Here is a 20,333-nt window from a genome sequence, read left to right as displayed (position 1 = left end):
ATCTTTCTCTTTATTAAAGAGTCTTTAATACTTTGGATTGGTATTTGTACTTGGAATAATAATCAGTCTCTATTATATAATATTATATACTATAATAATCACCTCATATATAAAAATTATAATTACTATTACACCCAGTTCCAATCTCAACATAGATAATCAAAAATTGTTTCCACCAGCGTGGGTCAACCAACGCTTTGACAGCGTCCGTCAAAGCGTTGCCGAGGAAAGCGAAGGCGTGAACGTGTGTGAACTAAGTTCACTGAACTTGCGAAATAAGTTTCGGTTTCGGCAAAAGTTTCGGCCGATTCTGGCCGAAACCGAAACTGCGGCCGAAACTTAATTTTTGGCCGAAACTCAGCCGAAACCGAAACCGAAACCGAACCTTCGGTCGGACACTATCTTTCACGTAAAAAGTACTGAACCGATTACAATGAAATTTAGCACACATATAGAGGGTAACTTGGATTAACACATAGGATAGGTTTTATCCCGGAAATCCCACGGGAACGGGAACTATGCGGGTTTTCCTTTGAAAACGCGGGCGAAGCCGCGGGCGGAAATCTAGTGGTCAAATAAATTTATTTCATTGCATTTCATCAAATATTTAAGCGTAATGTATAGGAACGGACAGAAAGCATCAGCGATTTTGTTTTATACCTACTATGTGCGCGGTGTACAGAAAAAATTAGAATGCTAACTTTTTGACTTACCTTAAGCTTTAGGCAATTTAATATAAATTCAAATTATTTATTTTATTTGAATAATCTGAAGTCAATACGACAATCATTCATGTTTTTATTAAAATATGTTGCAAAAGTCAGGCAAAGTAAATCAAATGTTATTGATATGACTATTTATTTATAAAATAAAAATAAATCATTTCATTTCATTTCATTTCATAAAAAAAATCTATTTCGAGGCGGGTTTCGGCTCTGGGCTACCTGGGCCTCACAGAAACGCTGAAAAATTTCTCATTGGAGCTTTTCCATTCTTATTTGAATCGCATCGTTATAGGTACGACATAGGTACCTACAGGCTTTCGTGTTTTTGTCTTTGTGGTATAGGAATTGGATAAGGACTGTACAACAAATAAAATTAAGCAAGTTTTGTCATAATCTGGTTTATTAACATTGTCTCACAAGTCACATTGGAATCAAATCTATTGTAGGCCTATATTAAAGATCAAAACAAATTTAAATTAAAAAACGTCAACTGATATATAAAAAACTTAATTCATAATTATCATTTCTAATAATAACAGACATTACACAAAATTGTATTTACAAATAATAAAAGTAGGTATTGCACTTACTTATAGATAGTAAAGATTACAGTCATGTATAAAATAAAATACATATAAAAACAACATCAATTGGCACAATTTACCATTATCTAGGACGCTGCTATAAAAAATAATACCTAATTAATTGCAGTCAGTATAGGTACAGAAGTAAGAACAATATTATAAGTAGGTACTTATATAGTAAAACAGTTAATAAGTCTACTCATGAAAAGAATGGTATACATTCATAATACTGCATTTAAAATACGGGCTTTTTATAAATGACAAGAACAGAGAATACAAATTTAATAATTATGTGTAATTTTTAAATTGTTTAGACATTTGAAAACAAAACGCGTGAGTGGGCTATATCGGTTCGGAATTTATATTCAAAGTAATATAAATAAATTATCAAAATATCACTTGCAAGTTGCAGAAAACAAGCAGAAAACTAATAAAATAGCTGCGAAAATTTTACCTAATTAATTAAATAAAAATTACACTTAGGTACTTAAGTACCGAGGTTTATTGTTAGTTTAGACACAAATTAAAAATAATGAGTATTTTTTCTTCTTTCCCAAAACTGTAAACATAACATCATGAAACACACAGGAATGTAAAAATAAAGAGGAATAATAATATTGTACTAAAATAACTAAAGTACACAATAAAAACAACTAAATAATGTCACATTATTATAATTAATAACATCAAAACGTTAACTTGTATGAAAATAGTTGAAAATCTATTGCATTTCCCTCAAAATTTAACATCTCTATTATGCAGAAATCAGATACTGCTAGAAAATACTGCTTTCATAAGATCTGCAAAAATACTGCTTGATGAGTATTTTGTGAGTTAAGTTTATTTTTTATGACATTTTAAGATGGATCTATTGTGGATCCAGGATCTATCTATAATTTATCCCAGAGGTAATCAAAAATCTTTGAACTTTTCCTTTATCATTTCTTTAAAGAATCCCGGGTCTAATCAAAATAAATGTTTCAAAATATATTTATTTTGTAAAATAAAATACTAGATAATACTACATTCACAACAGCCGATACGTCCACATGGAAAGGGGACTTTGCAATAGAGCCCTGTGTGGGGGCTCTTTTCCCCCCACGAGAAGCAAGTATAGCTGAGATTCCCCGTTCCTGGGTTCACTTCTAGATCGTCTTTCGCTCATATCCTGCAACTCGATATCTCCCCCGCCTACTCCAGAATCTGGGGTCATAGCGGACCCCAAGTTCCTGATATCGGGTCCCAAATAATGCGGGTTGCTGAAACCCAGAGACGCTCTGTTCGGACGGTTAACTTTCTCTGCGCTTGCATAATCAGACGTCGATAACTCCCCTTCGTCATCATTTTTGTCTGTGACGGGTATTTTGGTGAATTTCACGGACGCAGATTTTGGCAGGACGGTCGTTTTTTCTACTTTCTTAAGTTTTAAATCTTCTTCTTCCTCTGAATCCAGGTATACTAGCTTCGTGGCTTCGATGGGCGATAGAACCGGCGTTGGAAGAACCATGTCAGCGAAATCCGGGACAGAAATCGGTTCCCTGGACACTATGCACTGTTCCGGGACAGTTCCTTCTTTGGGGCTTTCATCACCATCTGCTGGCTGGCGTTCATCGATGATATAAGCGGAGCGAGATTTGGACAAAGACGTGGATTCTCTAATGAGGCTTTCAGTGGAGTCCTGGTCTCCGAGAACACTGTATGAGCATCTTGCAGCTCTGCGAATGTGGAAGGAGGATAGTTTGGAGATCTCTCTGAGGAAGCCCGCGGGGGGTTCGGCTCGAGGTGGTGGGGGGAGGGGGACACGGGATTTAGAACAAGGGGAGCTGATGAGGAGGGCGCGGCAGTCCACGCGGGGGGAGGGCCACTTGAGGGAGTGAATGATGCGCTCCCAGGTTTCTGTTGCTGGAATGGAAAGTAATGTTATTAGCAATGTTAAACAAAAAGTTATGTTAAAATGGTGTTCAAAATAAATAATTGAAGGTTGAAGTTATTCAAATGCAAATTGAAGTAGTAGTGAAGTAGAAGACGAAATGAATTTATAGAGTTCGTTGTTGTGATTTGATAATAAAAATAACATTCGAGATTGTGTCATGGCAACTTATCTAATCATCATATTTTCAATTATAAACATTTCAGCATTATAGTTCTATTCCACAATAACCTATCAAATTAATGCACCATACATACACGATTGTGGACGAACATGGCAACTTAATAAGTATACTTTAACAATTAACAAACTTTTGCCTTTGGGAATCTATATCAATTCCACATTAAAAACCAAATTAGTACACCATACGCAAACCAAACAAACATACCAAAATGGAACCGCCACAGTTCGTTAGTAGGACTTCCCCCCGCCTCCCCCCCAAAGATGTACAGATGTGCCCCCGCGCGCAGCCCCGCGTGCCCGCTGCGCGCCGCCGGGGAGCTCTTCGCGGGGGTGCGCACTTGCGTCCACACGCGGGATACTGCACATACAAGTGTATTGTAAGAAAAGGCAATTAGCAAGTCCGAAATAGCTATAATTTTATGTATAACTAGCTGTTGCCCGCAGCTTCGCCTGCGTGGAAAAGATAAATTTTCATCGTACAAACTTTCATCACCTATTTTACCCCTTTAGGGGATGAATTTTCTAAAATCCTTTCTTAGGGGACGCCTACGTTATGACATCTACCTGCATGCCAAATTTCAGCCTGATACGTCCAGTGGTTTGGGCTGTGCGTTGATAGATCATTATATCAGTCACCTTTAAGTTTTATATATACAATAGATGAGAGCTGGGAAAAGAAGTTTATAAGAATAGGGCATATAGGCAATAGCAAAAGTCATATTATAGCCATTTAATAGGTATTTGAAATATTTTTTTTAAGATTAAATAGTTACTTACTTAAAAATTCTTTTTCATCATTTAGTTTTTTTTTCGACCTTTAAAACGTCTAGCAAATGTTTAGACGTTTCGTTGCAGCAACACAGCCCTACACAATTTTAAGACCTTTAATTTGTTTCAAGCAATATATAAGCAGTACAAATAAAAGACCTTTAATTTAAAACTATAGCCCACTTAAAAATGACGAAACACAATGAAAAACCAGGTGTAAAATTATGAATGACGTCACAAAATGAGGAATGTAACACGTGTGGCACGTACTGGTGTCGTAGTGCCACAGGTCGGCGCAGTCCCGCAGGTCGCACTGACCGCCGTGCACGTAGAGGCGCGCGTCGTGCAGCGCGGCCGCGTGCCGGTGCCGCGCCGGGCCCGCGCCGCTTGTGCGCACCTGCTGCCACCACTCCGATTCTAAGGACACAATTACTTATATTATAATTGCTGTTGTCCTGGCAAACGCTTGTACTGCTTTATTTTTAATAATCACTGAGATATGAAAAATAGATATTCAATTCGAAATGGAATTGTTGAAAGTTAGATAACAAATTTAATAAAATCAGTCACACCTGTCACACGTTTCAGCCACACGTGTCAATCACACGAGTCAGTCACACGCATTACTCGACGTGTCACCACTTACACGTGTCACTCACACGTGTTACTCGATGTGTCACTACTCACTACTTACATGCGTCACTCACACGCGTTATTCGACGTGTCACCACTTACATGCGTCACTCACACGTGTGACTCTCAACTCACCATAATGAAACGCCCACAGCTCATTAGTGGAGCCCCGCAAGTCCTTATACCCCCCGTATATAAGCAGGCAGTCCTTCAGCGCATGCGCAGAATGTCCCCGTCGTCCCCGTGGGCCGGTCCCGTTGCGAGCTTCGCGGGCACTGCGCCGGCGCAGTGTGGAGTAGTTGCTGCTGGTCTGACCGGCTAGCTTCCGCCATAGTTGTAGCTAGAATGGTTTGAGGGAATAAGTTTATAGAGAAATATTACTGACTTCGATCATTTGTAAGAAAATATTATGAATGTTGTACATCATCATCATCACTACATAGTATAAAACAAAGTCGCTTTCCCTGTCCCTATGTCCCTATGTCCCTTTGTACGCTTAAATCTTTGAAACTACGCAACGGATTTTGATGCGGTTTTTTTTAATAGATAGAGTGATTCAAGAGGAAGGTTTATATGTATAATAACATCCATTAAATAGTGAAGAAATATTGTTATTTTTGAGGTTTCTAATGTGATGTCGTAAAAAATTACATTTTTTCCGCTTAAATTGCAAACGCAGGCTGAACCCTACGAGTTTTATCAAAATAATGTACTAAGTATTATACACATTGAAAAGGTCTACAGAAAAGTCCGCGATGGTATATGTCTATCTCTTATGGATAACCCACAATAACTTTTTTTTGTCATTTACTTTTTACGACAAATAATGGCTAATTTTTGATGCGATTTTAACCAATACAGCATTAATCCTTAACCAATTAAATACCTTGAATAAATTGTTCATTTAATATAGATCTATATGGCCCTTTATACCGTATGATTTAAGTGAATATTTTCGAAGATATTACAGATTTAAAAATTGCGGGACGTAGCGTTTGCAGCGCTACAGGCCGGCCGCCCGGCTATCTATTTGACGGAGCGGGCGACGCTATGTTTTTATATATGTACAACGTTCACAATTTTTCTGTAGTGTATTTAGTATCAGTATTGCACCCGTGCGAAGCCGGGGCGGGTCGCTAGTGTTATGATAAATGGTAAATTTTAATCACTACATAGTATAAAATAAAGTCGCTTTCTCTGTCCCTATGCCCCTTTGTATGTTCAAATCTTTAAAACTACGCAACGGATTTGGAGGCGGTTTTTTTTAATAGATAGAGTGATTCAAGAGGAAGGTTTAAGTATATAATTATTTTATTGGGTTTTAGACAAAGCGGGCGTAGCCGCGGGCGGTAAGCTAGTGCGTAATAAAACGACGATTCTAGTGCTACCAGAAGTCTAGATTGAATAAAATATAAAAGTTTCAGTCTATCCTGCCGGTTCGATTTTGTTTGATTGAATCAAAGTCGAAGTGACTTCGTCCTTCATATTCCTTATTCAATACAGATGGTTGAGATACTATTCATATTTAGGTAAGCTCGCAACGAACATCCATTATCTCAGTGAAAGGCGAATGCTGAAATTATTTCGAAAGGAATTTAACAAGAACCTGTACTAATAAGGCATACCTCATTTACATGGAATTGAAATCCTACAAAAACCCAGTATTCAATGATTTGATTGAGATGTACCTCGGTATCATAAATCCAAAGCGGTGTCTCATTGGACAGGGCACCAGCTTCTCCACCGAAAACATAGAGACGACCTTCATGAGCTGTTGCAGTGTGTTCCTGTAGCGCGGGGGGCGGCTCCCCACGTGCTTCTAGCCGCTCCCAACGTCCTGTGGCTGGATGGGCAAGATTGGTATAAAAGTGAGGCGTTAAGAAGGTTTTTGTTATATAAATAGAGCCGACTTGGATAACCAGACAAAATATGTATTACAAGAGACAATAGGTTTGATGAAAAAAGAAAAGAAACGATGATGTAAAGGTAGAAGTGTAGACAATTATTAAAAATCTATCTAATATACTTATACATATATTTATCGACATAACGATATCTTCACACTTTAGAGTCGAGTATCTTTTTCTTGATATAATAAGATTTTAATTATCTCTATCCATTCTAAATCACCATCTTTTCATTTCATTTCTATTCAAACTACTTTTGAAATAGTAAATTCATAGTTTTTCAAGAAAAGCGAGCGGCTCTTCACATAATTGTGTCGATCGTCAAAGAAACGCTGACTGCAGTGGCCTCTGCATTCGAGCCTCTACATAAGAACGATTTGTTGATAGAACATGAAATATGGGTTTAGTTTTGTTTTTAATACATGCATATTTATTATGATTCTTTTATTCTGTAGTGTGTGTTATTATTCACAGTAATCAAATATCGTAAATTCAGCGGTTTGTAGCGCGGCGAATGACGACACTCCTGCGAGAGCCAGTAATAAGTATTTTTATTGCGGTGGTCCTATTTAAATTGGATAAATTAAATACGACAAGATAAGATGGTAATTTCTGAGAAATTTTTGAGGATTATTTTCACATTAGCAAGTAGATCAAAAGATATTCAGTTATCAAATTATTATTAGACCTGTTTAAGTCATACTAATATGTGGACGTTCCACAAATTGTTTTCTAAACAAATTGTTGACTGTCCGTAACATTAAAAAAATTACTGGATACCTACCAGTTATAAATAAAATTGGTGTAATTATGTTATGTTATGCTAGTCTTTATGTTGTGGTCGAAATCGATTTATTAGACGATGTAATTGCATACTGCAGGTTATTGTACTCTCTAGACACAGTAACTTTATGTATAGCAACTATCGAAGTTTTAAAAATAATCTGAAAAGCGTGTCTCTATCTTGCCGATTCTTCTCGATAAATGCGATCAACTATCATAAAAACTAGTAAAAGTAATAATAATTTTCTTTGAGTTTGACCGTTTTTCTACTCATGTGACCTTATGCTCGTCTTTACTTCGAACTCGTCCAAAACCGATCTAGAAAACCATAATATCTTAGTATGTTATAAACATACTGCTGGTTAATAGAAAGAAGAAGAGAACTTACCTAGACAGTATCTAAAAAAAGATACATAAATTATTGGAAGCAGTCTACACTACTGCTTCATTAATATTACTTACCCAGACAGTATCTCCAGAAATCTCTCAGCGGCACCGATCCCCCCGCGCCCCTCCCGCCAAGCACGTACACGTACCCCCCCAGGAGCGTCGCGGAGTGCTTGCCGCGAGCGCAGGGTGCAGCCCGCGACGCTTCCACACCGCTCTCCACGGATGACCACATTATCTGTGAATAGCTTATTTTGTATAATAAATTCTTTTAATTATACAAAAGAGAGAACTTTTAAGTATGATGTACATACAATGTATCCTTGTACATAATTTTAAAGGTTCATCAGTTTATTGGTTGCCTGGAAAATATTGCTTCTGAACAAAAATATTGCTTTTAAGCGAATCAATGAGCAACCTTGGTAAAAGCTCAGTGAATTTGAATTGGCAAGTCGAAGACATAAAAATAAAATAGAAGTAGCTAGTCATGAAAAATATCAAAAGTCCTGAAGAGCTTCATTAAAATTACGTTCTTTTAAAATGTTCACATTTTAATAAATAAGTATTAACATTGCTATTGAGATTACCTACGAGTAAATTGTCTATCACGTTTCAAGAATAGCGTGCCTTCAAGGAAACACATCAAATATTCATTGACATTTTGATTTATCTTTAAACCTTTTGCTTTTCCAATCTGCTTCATCGAGTCAGTAAAAGACGAGCTTCAACTGGTCTTATTTAGTTATTAAGTTCGAAACATGCTCGTACATTTTATATTTAAGTTCAAGAAAGTTCCGAACATCAAAGACGAGAAAAAGTGCATTATTCCCTTCAAAGCACCCCTCTAAGCGGCGAAATATTCCATATGTAGGAAATGAAATGGGCCAGCGTCCCTCAGGGCTCGTCGCCGGACCCCTCCTCTTCCTATGCTATAAGTATAACTCATTGAACATTATCGTACGCACTTCAAGTGAGGGTTGCTGAGCATCGCTTACAACATGTAAATATTGGTTAACCGAAAAGAATGATTGCAGTAGTAAGTTTGGGGATGCTTCGTTTCGTAGTGGTGTATTCAACTAATGAGCCGAAGCTGTAAGTAGCTATATGTCAATGTAACGATAGAGGGAAATGGATTTCATTGCTTCAGTTAATCTTATTGCTGTATCAATGTGTTTTCATATTTAAGATTTTATTTAAACGCATATCACCAAATGTACATGTAACAAGTTTGAAATAAAAATATTTTATCGATGAACCATGCTTGCAGCTTGTTTTACAGATTATTTTAATGAGAAATCCTGTTCAAGGGTGAGCTATGAAGTATTGAAAGTGGATCATAATTTGCTACCTAAGATACAATCTGTAAGAAAGTATCATATTTCCAGATATTTGGAATTGAATTCGTAGGTTCTAGATGACTTTATAGAATGATAAGTCATAAATTAAGTTTCTTACAGTTTGGCAATAACAACGTTACTAAATTGTGACCTGGATTCAGTGCTTCCAAGAATTTGCCATTTCTGGAGAAAACAAAAAACTTCTTTACGTGGCGCGTCGCCAAGTTTCCTACATTTTAGAGATAATTGATTGCTTTGTCCTTTGCAGTAAGGATTTCTGTTTTGATCGCCGACTTGGTTTTATTGTAGTATTGATTCGTCTACCAATAAATTGAGTTATATGTTTCGTAGAAAGGCAATAAGTAGTTATATTTACTTCTTATTTTATGTTTTCTTATTATATTATAGCAATGTACATAACAAGTTCTTGGTGTTTTTCCCAACTTTGCTATGGCGTCACCGATCATGGAAAATTACTACATGTCGAGAACTTTTAATTTATATGACATGCTTTGAAAGACTTTCAATTCATACATAAGAAACCACTTGTATATAAGTATTCCACTGCTAGTTAAGAAGAATTTTTTTGTTTTTTTATCAATATTTTAGCTTCACATACAACGACTACCTATTTTGTCCCCATTCGCTTAATTTAGAGAGGAAAAGGTAAATATTTATCCCGCAATGTTTGGCCAGTTACCTTGACCGTAATCAAAGGTCTGTCGCAACCCCCAACCCCTGTATTGACAGCCCTTCGTGCAAAATAAAACGGTACAAGGGTTAAAGGGTAGCCTTTGGTTAGATAGTAGATAGGTATACTTAAGTAGGTATTAAACACTTTATTGCATATTGAACGGTGTATCTGATGAAAATGTATGAAGAAAATAGTTACCTATACATCGCACAATAAGACAAGGCAAAAAAACAAAATAACCTTTTCTGATTAAATAATTCAGTTTCAGTGAACAGTGAACAGTGCATTCTTGCAAATAAATATAATTTGAATTTGTAAAAATTACCTATAATAACCAAATTTTATACTACATACGTTACTTTTAAAGTAAAAAAACAATATTAAATACAGAAAACATTCACTGTTTATAAAGTAAGGTAATCCATAATATTCTCTTAAAACACAAAATTAAATATATTTATACTGAAACGTTAAAACTGAAACATTTTTCATCGTTCGGCCTCCAGTTTTACAAGGATGCTTGCGTTCCACAAAACTGAGGTGAAAGCGTCATTAAAATTAATCGTAGGCGGATTTAGCGAGCAGACTTGTATACAAATTATAATATACTGTATCTATAATATTATGTTTATATCTAGTACTTGTATTAGACTAGTATAGTATTATATTACCTATCTGTATATATTGGACCTAGCCACCACGCGACAGCTGTTACCATTTACATTACAAAATTGTATTCCATATTTTATCGAATTCATTTTGTTATTGCGAAAATAGAAGTGTTGTTTATGATTTTAATAAGAAGACGTAAAAATATATTACTAAAATCACAGCTAAAATGAAAATAATACGTATTATTTCTTTATCATATTTAATATTATGCTTTACAGACGACACAATAAAAGAAAATAAATAATCAAATAAATATTTATTTAATTGCATAGGTAGTTAGTTAAGTACATTTGAGTTTAAGTAATTTCTAAGTACATTTCAAAGTTGTACTTGTGTAAGCTAGCTTATGTTACCTATATACTGCCGCTTTCTGGCTTGAGAAAAGTATTAACTTAAGTACCTTAATTCTCGCTTTAAATGCTTTAAAGCATAATTAACATCAATCAAAAACACATTTGAGTTTCACATGTACTTGTAGTACTTTATGATGTTGTAAATGCTCTTTGCTCAAATCATAAGCCGGCATAAAGCGTCATATATGTATCTATGTTACCAATTTTATAAATGCGAAGCTTCTGAATTCTGAGGATAGCTGTAGGTAGGTATGTATCCTATATAATATCTATCCTCATGTATTTATATTTGTTCTTCACGAAAAAAACTGCTGGACGCAATTCGATCAAACTTTACTAGACATAACTGATAACACATAAGCTATAGAAATACTTGATTTTGCGGGCTGGTTCTTCCGCGGGTGAAACCGCGAGGCACAGGTAGTTATGTAAGTTACTTTCAGAAGTTTAATTTGTAAACAGCCTTTGCTTTTCTTTGTAACTGTCGGCTTTGTCTTTCTTTTGGTGCAAAATAAAAGTAACTATGGTGCTGTTTATTAATGTATTATTCAACTGCAGTACGTGGTATTGACCAAACAGATTTAGGGATCCAACTATACAGTAGGCTTTGTCGGCAATAATTAGACAAGTTAGTGTCAACAGGGGCGCTAAACAGTGTTTAGGTTCAGCTCGTAAATATCGGGCTTGTCGCTGATCAGAGGGTCGTTCACCCTCGAGGGGCGATAATTCTACCATTACGTAAGGGTGTGAACACACGTCAAGACATCGGGGGTGGATGCATTTTTCAGTGTAATGCAATTTGTAGGAATTATTGAATTTTATACTGGATAGAGGTGATTGTAAATTTGTAACTATTCATCATAATCTTAATATAGAGTTTATACAATGAGAATGTTTTTTTTAAATGTAAAACTCTCGAAAATAAAAAATATTTCACTCTATTGAATAAGTGTGGTTAGTGCTTCTGAAACACATTAGGTACACATTTCATAGTTTCTGTCTTCTGAACCCAGCAGTTTTGGAAGTGTGTTGATACCTAAATGATATTATACCTACTAGTCATTATGTTAAACCTTATGTACCGTCTCTGTATAAGAACGATGGTTGTTCTCAAATCTTAGTGTTATTTTCATTGATATAGATTCTAAACATACATATAGGTAACATGTTCAACACTCTCAGTGTATTCGGTGCACTATTGCACATAATTACCGTCTATAACGACCCTTATTGAAAGCTTTATCCCTTCAGTACTGGGGTGGCTGTTATAACCTTTGCAACGATAAATTAATCTCTATTAAAAAAGATTTAAGGTCGAAATTCGTAAGTCTTACGTAAGAGGGTAGTTGCACAATTCAAAATGTTTGACTACCTGCGAAGGTTGTATTAACAACAATCAATAGAGCTGTCACGGGGGAGAATGACATTGCGATTTTATAGCCCTTTTAATTAAGCATAATAAATAATAATAAATGTTTTTCGGAAGTGATATTGTGACTTCTTTGCATATAGTTAGTACTTTTTATGTGAACGAATATTTACGACAATTTACAAAAACATAAGTTTTTATAAATTTATTAACAGTTTAGAATTTATAATTAGTTACCGAAAAAAGTAACAAAACATGCATAGTTTTTATTCTAATAAAATACGTCTTACTTGAATTTTTTATTGTTCTTCTGCGATCTCTAAAGGTTTAGCCACTAATCCACGATGAACATGAGCACTATTTAAATTGCACAATCTTCAAACCCAGTACATTTAACATTAGCATGTATATTGTATAACCTGTTATAACCAAAGGCTAGACGGACCACACGGGGGACCTAAATCCAATTTGTTACGTCCCCCTTTGAACCCTCTGTGTTCAATGTTAAAATATGTACCTGCATACAAAGCGAACAAAGCTTTTGCTGAATCGATTTAACTTTGGTGAAGAATTGTTGACAAATTTGTTTATACCATGTCTACACATTTTACTAAAAGAACAATGCAAAAGTTAAAATGAAAAATTGATTATTATTTCTCTATTTGTAACATCGGCAATGTAGCCACAAACAATTAAGACCATCGGGGGTTTCTACTATTTGAGGGCTGAGGGTTTTTTAATATTAATATTATTGGAGGGCCAGTTAAAATCAATATCTCTTCATTCATCTCTTGAAGTTCAGTCCGACTAAACTGCAAAGTTACGCGGTAAGCTTATAATCTGTATTTTCCTTTCCCTTTGCTACCGAACTAAATCTGCACTCAAAACGACATCGTTGCCTACCATCTTGCGCTTTTTCGAGGCCTGGAAAAAGTAGTACCATATCATTTCAAGTGATTGTTGAACAAACAATGCGGATTGCGATCCGCTCCACAGCTGCAGGCGCTTTCAGGGACCCCATTGTGCTCAGCTGTGTGTTTTAGACGTAAACTTCGCTTTGAAACTCGCGAGAGTACTGTCTTAAGTATAGCAGCAAGGATGGGGAGCATATGAAGTAATCAAGAATGATGACGTGGATACTGCGGATAGTAGTTATCAAAAACGAATTAGTTGTAGGTACACCGTACATAACAATATAGGTAGTCATACAGTTCTAAAGAAGCAGCTGTTGAGGTATGAGGAATGACCATGGTATTATGAAAATGATGTACAAGGCACAATCCTGAAAAATGAAAAATAGTTCAACAATAGCTGTTCGCTTTGCTTGCACACAGATTCATCAATGTCTATATTTATCGAGATTTTTATCTATTTAAGTACAACTACATATATAGAATAAGACGTATTATGTAGACTATCGACACATTATAATTCCATAGAGATAAACAAGCTGCACCTAAACGAGATCAGATCAGACGTAGTTTTTGCAATAAGCCATGACAAATTGTCTGTCATATCGGCAATCAAATCGTTAGGCACTTGATTATCTCCCCCAGCGCCTCCCCCACCCCCAGGGAGGCTTCGTTTGGCTAGAGGCATTATGCTGTATGACTTTTTGGCTTGATTTTAAAAAACTAGAGAGATAAACGCAAACGTTTGTAATCCAGATTGTTATTTACTATTTTTATTAGTTTAGTTAGCTTTTAGGAGTATTTTTTGCTTGCTATGGCTACGAGTAAAAGCGCGAATATTTGTAATCCAAATGCTTATAAACTGATTGCTTTGGATATTTGTATGTATATGTCGCAGTCATCTGGTTGAATCTGCTATTTGATTGAATTACTAGCACTAGCACTAATTGTGTATGATCTATATGAAGGTATGTTTACTTTCAGCAAAATTCGCTATCTCCAGTATTTAAAGTATTTTCACTCCCTCCCATAGATGTCTACTCTGTATATTTTCATACATCTTTTCTTATGGCCACATATATAGCTCCTACGGCTCCCAAAAACACATTCTTTGAAAAGTGTACCTGTATAGTGGTATACATATACCTATTTATTTACACGAGAAACCGAAACAACAACTTAATGTTTATCTTCTCCGTTTATTACTTTCCATCTAACTCGATACATTTTAACTGGCACACACAAAAGTTATCGCCAAGCGAATCGTATAAGTTTTGCTTATTTTGCTTAGTATGGGATCTTCTGGGCGTTATCCCAGTAATATGGGTTTACTATCTTTCCTAAGCGTTACCTAACTGTATAGTGTATTATAAGCAGTTATACATATATGTTACGTATAGCGTTATCTCACTTATCTCTTCTCTTCTTTCTCTAGTCTAGTCAAGATATAAAATTCTCGTGTCACAATGCTAGTTACTCCTCCGAAACGGCTGGACCGATACTCATGAAATTTTGTGTGCCTATTGAGATTTGAGAATCTGCCAACATCTATTTTTCATATCCCTTAGTGATGAGAGTAAGGCAGAACGACGTTTGTCGGTTAAGTTTGAAATCATAAAATATTTCTTTTTTTATGGCAGAGCAAGCAGAGGAGCAGGTGGTAGGTATACCATATGTAAAATCTGTTGTTATGTCTATAAATTTGGAGGTCAACCACATAAAAATACTGAATCGATAGTAAATTTCGTATGCGGACAGATTATAACCTGGAATAAAGTATAGGGGACATTTCATGCGTGCACCACGCGACTCAAGTCCCAACTCCCAGGTAATAACAAATACATTAATATTTTAAAGAGAATTTTAATTTGATACTACCCAGATTTACTTAAAAACTAAAAATTACCCATCGCTTTTAAAAATTGTTTGCTGGTAGAAGTTAGCTACATTATTTATGGTATTACATATTTTTCTATAAGTCTTTTTAGTAGGTAACTACTTACTTCTTAATAGCAGTTATTTTTGCTAATAATGCGAAAATAATGTTAATTAATAAAATGATATATTTTAGTTAGGTATAATGATATATCGTCCATAGATAATATTTCTATTAAATACAAAAACTCTTTTATCAAACGCCCGCTCATTTTGCGGCAGTCATGCGGAACTAATAGCGTACTATCTCGCAGCCCGAGGGTTTTGGCGGTCAACGAAATAAGTCATGGTCTATGGATCGAATATAGCTACCTACTAGTTATTATTCTGTGGTGTGGTGCGTAAATTGATATCTCTATGGTTAGGCTAGGCCTTACTATGGTCCCGTCTAAAGCAGCGCGATGGTACACGGTGGGGTTTTAGTCGGTAGGAATCCGACATAACCCACGGCTCCTTCCCCGGGAGCCGTGGGTATCTTAGGCAAGATTTCCCCACTTGAAAAAAAAAAAAAAAAAAAAAAAAAGGCCTTACTATGGTCATAGAATATAATATACTCTATGGTGGAATGGGATTTTTACAGGACTGGCTGTGCCGTACAAACGCGAGGATCGAACCGCGGGAAAAAGCAAGTATTTCCATAGCTTACATACGTTGTGTATTCTTGGTACATAACTAAGCTACCTGCTACACACATCAGCAGCTCTACGTATGTATCATCAAATTATGATCTGGTTTTCGCGTATAAAAATAAAAAAATGGCAAATGTATCTTTTTGCAAAATCTTCCGCGGTTGTAACTAACATTATTAATTTTTATTAATTTAATATTACCGATTTTCCTACCTTTCAGTTCAAAATTCATGTAAAAAGGTTATAAAACGTTTTTTTTAAACTATGGAAAGCGAAGCCGATTTTGCAGCCTTTCTCTATTAAAAAATATCTACCGACCAACATGCGCTTATTAAAAATATTTAGGTATGGTAGCCTTAAAAAAATACGACGTTATACAAAGGAAGATACATAAAACCGCTATGATCAAGGACAATTTGATAAAAGATAATCATGATGAGATCTTGCCAAATTAATTGTATTACTTAAGCTCGATAGTCCCAGAGTGGACGTCAATTCAGTTTGAACTAGTTCAGTTATAATATTTTTGTTGGATTTTTCTTTTATCTGTATGCCGGTATTGATGCCGAATCTGGAATCTTGAAATTATTATAGAAGCGAAAGCGTACATATATTATAACTTACCAAGATTATTTTATTGTAAACCATGCAATATTTTTTTTTAATTTCTGTCCAATTCCTAACATGTTTCAATTTTTTTATATCCTAACGATGCAGTAGGTAGATATTCATTCAAAATAATGTATGGAAACTTTTTCAGCATTCTCTGTAAATAGGTACTTAGTAGGTATTTGAGATTTGAAGTAGGTACCTACCTACTACGTAGAGCAAAAACTGATCTTCAGACGCAGTAACTATCAATTGAATATTTAAAATAGTAGACACAAAAGTAAATAGAAATTTCTATAAATTTTTACTCAACTGTTGTACAATTTATTTTTTACCAATTTTTAACAAAGGAGACATAGTAAATCCGCATACTTATATAGTAAAAAAAATACGATTAAAATTTAAACCACAACAGCCATACTACATGTACACATTGATTCTAATTAAAAAATACTATTCTATAATGTTAATGTTTCAACCGCATCGCTTAGAGCACTCCTATTAATTTATATTGTCCATTGAAAATGCGTCGCGGGTTTTCCACTACGTTTTTCAAATGTGTAGAAATGATATAGACTTACCTGTATTACGTCATCCGTTACAGATTACTTATTATGTTAAACACAGATACACAAAACAAAACAAAAGTGACGCTATTTAATTTTAATGGTTAGGTGCATTGAACTATTAGTGAGGGCGGACGCACGACATCCCCGTCTCGAATTCCGAATCGCACTGGGGTAGTAGACATGGGTAGGTAATGCGTGTAATAGTACAAAAGTAATATCACTTTGACACGTAATGCAACATCACGCATTACGCATCAGTTACAAACATCACTCGCATCACTCACTTTTTTTATTTTGTTTTACATTTGCTTGCGTTCATTACAATTATTAACAAACAACATAAAGTACGTGGCCAAGTATGAAGGAAAATCAACTACATTTTTTAAATATTTACTTAAATTGTAATTTTACGATATGTAACAACTTATAAGTATTGCAGTTATTATTGCTATTTTTCAATATGATCTGTAATATTACTCGGTCATCATTTCATTAAAAATCGATCGGGTAATGTGTGATGTTACGGAGTAATATCACTTCCGTGGAAGAGATGCGTGATGTTGCATTACTATTTGACGTACTGTTTTGCGCATGTCTATGGGGTAGGCCGTAGGGTGCGTTCGGAAATACAGATTTGGGGGTTGAAATTTTAACGAGATGCTTGTCATATCGGCGTAACTTGTGGTTCCTACTATCTGTTTAATACTACGTCCTTCGTCTTAATTTAGCTAATTTTGTATTTTTCATTGATTGATTAGTCGTGTAATTTAGGTACTATTTTCTTAATTATTTTTATATTAATTATCGTAGGTATGGAGTTATGTACCTATGAAAATTATTTGAAAAATTAAAAGTCTAAGATAGAATGGCTATGCCTATGCCTACACTTATAACGAAGTTTCTAACTAAAAAACATGTTTTTATATTATGTTCTTTTTTACTTCAAACACTTCCACAACTCCTTAGTAAAAATTAAATTATTAAACACAATTAGCACCTGTGACCTGGGGATAGCTGATAGGGATTAGGATTTTCCCTGAACAAAGAAATTAAATGCGAAATGATGTCAACATTGTTTCAGAAATATTTCTGCTTATAAAAGACCCAGTTAGATAACATGTAAAGAGGTCATGGCAGAAGGATCTGGGACCAGCTTACATAATAACTATAATAAGGTCGTTATCGGCCATTGAACTGTAAGCTTGGCTGACTCTGCCTTGTTAGTTCTTACAGAAATGGAGCAAAATAATTATCAAGGTAACTAACAACATTTTTATTGCAAAAGATTTTAAATTTTCAACAAAAAAGGATCTTTTGAAATGAAAGGTTTCAATCGATAGATCTGTAACTTGTGTCTTATTATTATGTATCCATCAAACAAACTCTTATTAATTTATATATAATATTATGTAATTGCCACGAATAATCTTATCGAAACCGTAATTTGAAAATGAGATTCAAGTTGCGTATGGCTCTTTAAATCTATTATACCCAAGTATATAAGATTAGGTAATCGTGCATTAAGATAAATAATCGCTCTACATAATATAGGTACTCGCTCTACTATGAAAAAGTGATTAATTTCATACAGTTGATACAGACGCTTTGTAAAGTCCGTAGGTACGGCCAACGTACGGCTTTCGATCGATATGGCGGGAAAGCTATGAAAGCGCGGGAATTCGCCATCTTAATATTCGTTGCTATGGTTACGAGAGGCTTTTATTTCATTTGAATAAAACAGTGTAGGCATGACGAAAGATTTTGAAATCCTCTTCCATAATGTGTGTATACGTTTACTATACAAGAAAAACCCTATATTTCGGTAATATACTTAAATTTAACGAAGATAAAAGCCATTTTTCAAAAAATATTTATTAACTGTGCCAAAACAGCTCGCAGGTGTCATGGCGTAGGCGTGACGTCACTTTTTAGTAAATACGTAATTATTTGTACGCATTGCGAAGAAAATTAAAAAAATATGTGTTATAGAAACGAATTTCAAAGTTTATAAGTGGTGTGCAGTATTGCAGTGTGAATCCACATAAAAATAATGCTCAAAAATGTGTTAGTAATTATTTCAAGCGAAAAAATAATAAGAAATGATTGAATAAAGTTGGCGCGGAGAACCCCGAACCATGTATTCGTGAATTCGCAATTATATTTCTGTTCTGAGTCGATAAAGCATACGTGAAAAAATAGAAAATAAATAAAAATGCGTATTCTCAACATATTCATAACAACAAAACACATCTGACGTGAGTTGTTTACTTAAGCGTGACGTCACGCGTGTTTTAGTCAAAATGGCCAACTGCAGAATTTCAATGTTTTATTTTATTGATAATCTCATTAATCTTAATGTTTTTAAGATTTCTAAGTCACTATATTTGATTTATTTATTATACATTTTCCCTTAAAAACACTAATACGATCATTTATGGATACTGTCGTCATGCCTAATGGGAGAAAAACCTTTCACATTTAACACATTTTCTAGAAGCGTTCATACTTCATATTGTTATAAAATTAAAATATTACATAATAAACTATGGTAAGCACCCTACGTTAAAAATAGGTTTCATATTTTATAATTATTGTGAACAAGCCATTGAGATAATGTTACTACGTATGGAGGAGTCACCACGAACAAAATCTGTGACAAATCTGTGATGAACAAAATCCCGCGGCGCGGGGCGCGCGAATGACGATTAGAGCCTAGACCTCAGAGCAATAACTGAGGCCTAGACAGTCATAGAACTCATAGATTATGCGATGTCACTGACTCACCGCTATAGAGGCGACACTTTATTTCATTCTGTCTATTTTATTGCCTTATTGGGTGCCACTCCTTACATGCACGTTGACTTGAAATTTTCTTTGTACTTACTTAATATTTATTTTAGGTATAAACTGACTTTACTACGTGGGGCTAACAATATCTGGCATATAATATAGGATGATGTAAATAGTGACGTCATATGGAATAATTTAATTTTTTTCGGGTTTTAGGTTCAGTCAGGGCTATGGGAAGTTTCATTCCTTACAAATTGAGCCTTTTTAGAAAAAAAAATAAAAGCCGTGTAATTTTGTACAAAATGTTTATTTAGTTCATCATCCTCAGAACATGTTCCCTATGCTGGTACACGAGCCTGCCTTAAGGGATCAGGCCATAATCCGCCACGCTGGCCAAGTGCGGGTTGATGGATGCAACATGACGTGGAACTTTGATTCTTTCACATGTCGGTTTCGTCACGATGTTCTGCTTCACCGTTTCGAGCAGTAATGATGTTATAACATGCGCAGATAAATTGAAAAATCAATTTATTTCCTGCGCGCTCGCCTGGTCTCGAACCCTCGA

The 20,333-nt window shown here is 35.2% G+C and overlaps 1 protein-coding gene and 1 long non-coding RNA gene across 3 annotated transcripts in view; both read right to left on the bottom strand.

The window, feature by feature from the left end:
• The window catches only part of LOC149483681 (uncharacterized), a 163,200-nt gene that overhangs the window by 44,901 nt on the left and 97,966 nt on the right, over positions 1-20,333 (bottom strand). The gene's annotated exons all lie outside the window — the stretch shown is intronic.
• The window catches only part of LOC149483684 (uncharacterized), a 25,603-nt gene continuing 6,387 nt past the window's right edge, over positions 1,118-20,333 (bottom strand). The window contains exons 1-7 of one of the 2 annotated variants that reach the window (XM_089702844.1): positions 16,991-17,119; positions 7,976-8,138; positions 6,512-6,666; positions 4,959-5,163; positions 4,461-4,607; positions 3,628-3,780; positions 1,118-3,211 (exon numbers count right to left, since the gene is read on the bottom strand). In XM_089702844.1, coding sequence (XP_089558970.1) covers positions 2,337-3,211; positions 3,628-3,780; positions 4,461-4,607; positions 4,959-5,163; positions 6,512-6,666; positions 7,976-8,135 — 1,695 coding nt within the window. In that variant the 5' untranslated portion in view covers positions 8,136-8,138; positions 16,991-17,119 and the 3' untranslated portion in view covers positions 1,118-2,336. Of the gene's footprint in view, positions 3,212-3,627; positions 3,781-4,460; positions 4,608-4,958; positions 5,164-6,511; positions 6,667-7,975; positions 8,139-16,990; positions 17,120-20,333 lie in introns of those variants that run through there. The other variant, XM_089702843.1, reaches the window with a different exon arrangement.

The sequence above is a fragment of the Colias philodice genome, chromosome 13, assembly GCF_061535455.1.
Source record: "Colias philodice isolate Cphi_HAF_F1 chromosome 13, ilColPhil1 Martin Lab GWU primary, whole genome shotgun sequence".
Taxonomy (NCBI): Eukaryota; Metazoa; Arthropoda; class Insecta; order Lepidoptera; family Pieridae; genus Colias; species Colias philodice.
This window is presented reverse-complemented; position numbering and strand designations above follow the sequence as displayed.